This window comes from Neophocaena asiaeorientalis, unplaced genomic scaffold, assembly GCF_003031525.2.
Source record: "Neophocaena asiaeorientalis asiaeorientalis breed wild unplaced genomic scaffold, Neophocaena_asiaeorientalis_V1.1 scaffold629, whole genome shotgun sequence".
NCBI lineage: Eukaryota > Metazoa > Chordata > Mammalia > Artiodactyla > Phocoenidae > Neophocaena > Neophocaena asiaeorientalis.
Genome location: NW_020175468.1, coordinates 3654915 through 3657398, shown reverse-complemented (window position 1 = coordinate 3657398; position 2484 = coordinate 3654915). Strand labels below are relative to the sequence as shown.

The 2484-nt window shown below is 59.4% G+C and overlaps 1 protein-coding gene across 1 annotated transcript in view; it reads right to left on the bottom strand.

The window, feature by feature from the left end:
* Nucleotides 1-2484, bottom strand: part of BBC3 (BCL2 binding component 3) — an 8587-nt gene that overhangs the window by 4928 nt on the left and 1175 nt on the right. The window contains 2 exon segments of the mRNA XM_024768815.1: nucleotide 1; nucleotides 4-172. The exon segment at nucleotide 1 is cut by the window's left edge and continues 68 nt beyond it. Coding sequence (XP_024624583.1) covers nucleotide 1; nucleotides 4-172 — 170 coding nt within the window.

The following is a 2484-nucleotide window of genomic DNA, read 5'->3' as shown; positions in this document are numbered from 1 at the left end:
GGGCGGGGGCGGCGGGGGCGGCAGGCAGGCCGGGTTCGCAGAGGCCGCAGGATACGGCCGAGGGCACCAGGCGGCTGAGGGGGAAGGGACGCGGGCCGTCGCGGGCCAGGCCCTCTACGGGCTCGGGGGAGCTGCCCTCCTGGCGTGCTCGGGCCATGGCGCTCCCTGGGGCCTGCAGGACAGGGCAGAGGGGTGCGGTCAGCCGGGAAGTGCAGGGACCCATCCCACCCGGGGTACACAGGGCACCCCACTCCTGTACACATGGCAGGCCGGGCAGCCCAGGGCTGGTGCCCACAACACACGCAGGGCCCAGACGGAGGGGACCGTAGGTGCGTGTGATGGCCCCTCAAGACACATCCTTCCGGGCTGACCCGAGGCCTGGGCTGGCCGGAATAGCCTCCCGTGCACATGGTGATGGGCACACATGAGGGACAAGGAGGCACAGGATGGCTGTCACAGCAAGGACAAGGGCTCACACAGGACCCAGACTTGTGGGTCTGTCAGGTGTGTGTGTGTGTATGAGGGCTGACAGCCCCGCAACACAAACTCACCCAACGTGGGACTCACACAGGGCCTGCGCTGGTGGGATTAACTTCCGGAACACAGTGATGGGCACACAGGGAGGGCAGCCAGGCACTGTGATGCCTCGCAACACACACGGGGACTCACACAGGACCCAAAGGGGTGTGTGTGGAGGGTACACAACACACACACAAAGGCTCACGCAGGACTGGCTAGCCAGACCCCCCAACTCGTCTCCCATTTGCACAGAAACATTGAGATGTCCCAGGACACACACATACAAACACTGACCAAAACGTGGACACACACATACACACAGGCCACAGGAAGAACTATCCCCACAATGCATAGTGGCCGGCACAACCCATCCCCTCCACCCCATACACACACATATACAAACTGTCAGGATCTCACCCGCTGAGCCACTGTTAATAGGCCCACAGACACACACACACACACACACACACACTATGCAACCCTCACAAGCACAGACAGAAACACACACCAAATAGGCACTGCCACACTTCTCAAACACACATGCCCCTCCCGACAACACACATGCAACAGATAAGACCCACACACCTCAGCACTCACACACATATCAACACAAAACAGACCTCCATGGACACACACATGGACCGACACACCCGAAAACACCCTCTTGTCACCAACTCTCAGACCCCAGGACACATGTAAAGCTGGCACACACAGACACATGTCATCAGACCCAGATGCGTCACCACATGCCGGCAACAACACAGAGACGCAACAGCAGAACAGCAGACATCAACCCTCCCTCCTGCCCCAACCTCCAAACACCATCACCAACTGTCAGCCCCGGACACACACGCAAATGCACGCGTGCACGCGCGCACATACGCACACACTCGCACACACACACACTACAGCTAACTCTAATCCTACACTGCCCTGGCAGCGCGCACACCTAAAGCACCCACAGAAAACACTGGTCTCACGTGACTGACATAAACACTACACACACGCAGCCCACATGACACACATGAGCCAGCCAGCCGATCAGAGACAAGCCCCTCAGACCCAACACACACACACACACACACACACACACACAGGCACACACACGGGCTCAGTCACAGCCTCATACAAGAGGCTGCCAGCAACATCCACTGACTGCTCTGCTCAGACCCCACAGAGCCCAGCTCCTCAATTCCCAGACGCCGATGCCAGACACACAAGGCAAACACAGAGCAGACAACCCCCAGCACACACACACACAGACACACACACCACGCAGAACTCACACAGACACCTGGAGAGAAAACAGACATCGGCACTGGGCAGGCACACCATCACAAACGCTTAGCTGAGCCACATGCCCTGGAGATAGTCACAGACAGTCACAGACAGTACACACAGGCAAGACACACAAGCACACACAAACATAGCACATCGGGCAAGACACACATGTAAACACACAAACAGCTCACTCAAGCAACACACCAACACACTACAACCACACACTATAACACAGGCAGGCAATACAGACCCATAGAATCACCCCCAAACAGCACACACAGACAACTCTCACAGAGGACACAACACAGGTACACCACACATAAACAGAGCACCCGCCTTCAGGCGCGGCGTACACAGACAGAACCCTACACAAACACGCATGGGGACGGCGCGCACACCACGACGGGCCACAGCCCCACCATTCCCCGGGACTGACACAAGCACTCCCTGCAGACCCCAGCACAAACTCGGAGCCAGACACACGCACACACCCAGGCGAGACACCTGCAGATCCACAACCCCGCACACGCGCGCTCCCACGGCGGGCCCATTCCCCCCCCGCCCCCCGCCCCTCCCGGACTGCAGGGGCCGGGGCAGTCGGGGTCGACTCACTTCCCCGGAGCCGCACTGGCCGCCAGGGGGCGCTGCCGAGCCCGCACCCCATTGTTTGTAAACAAACCCGTC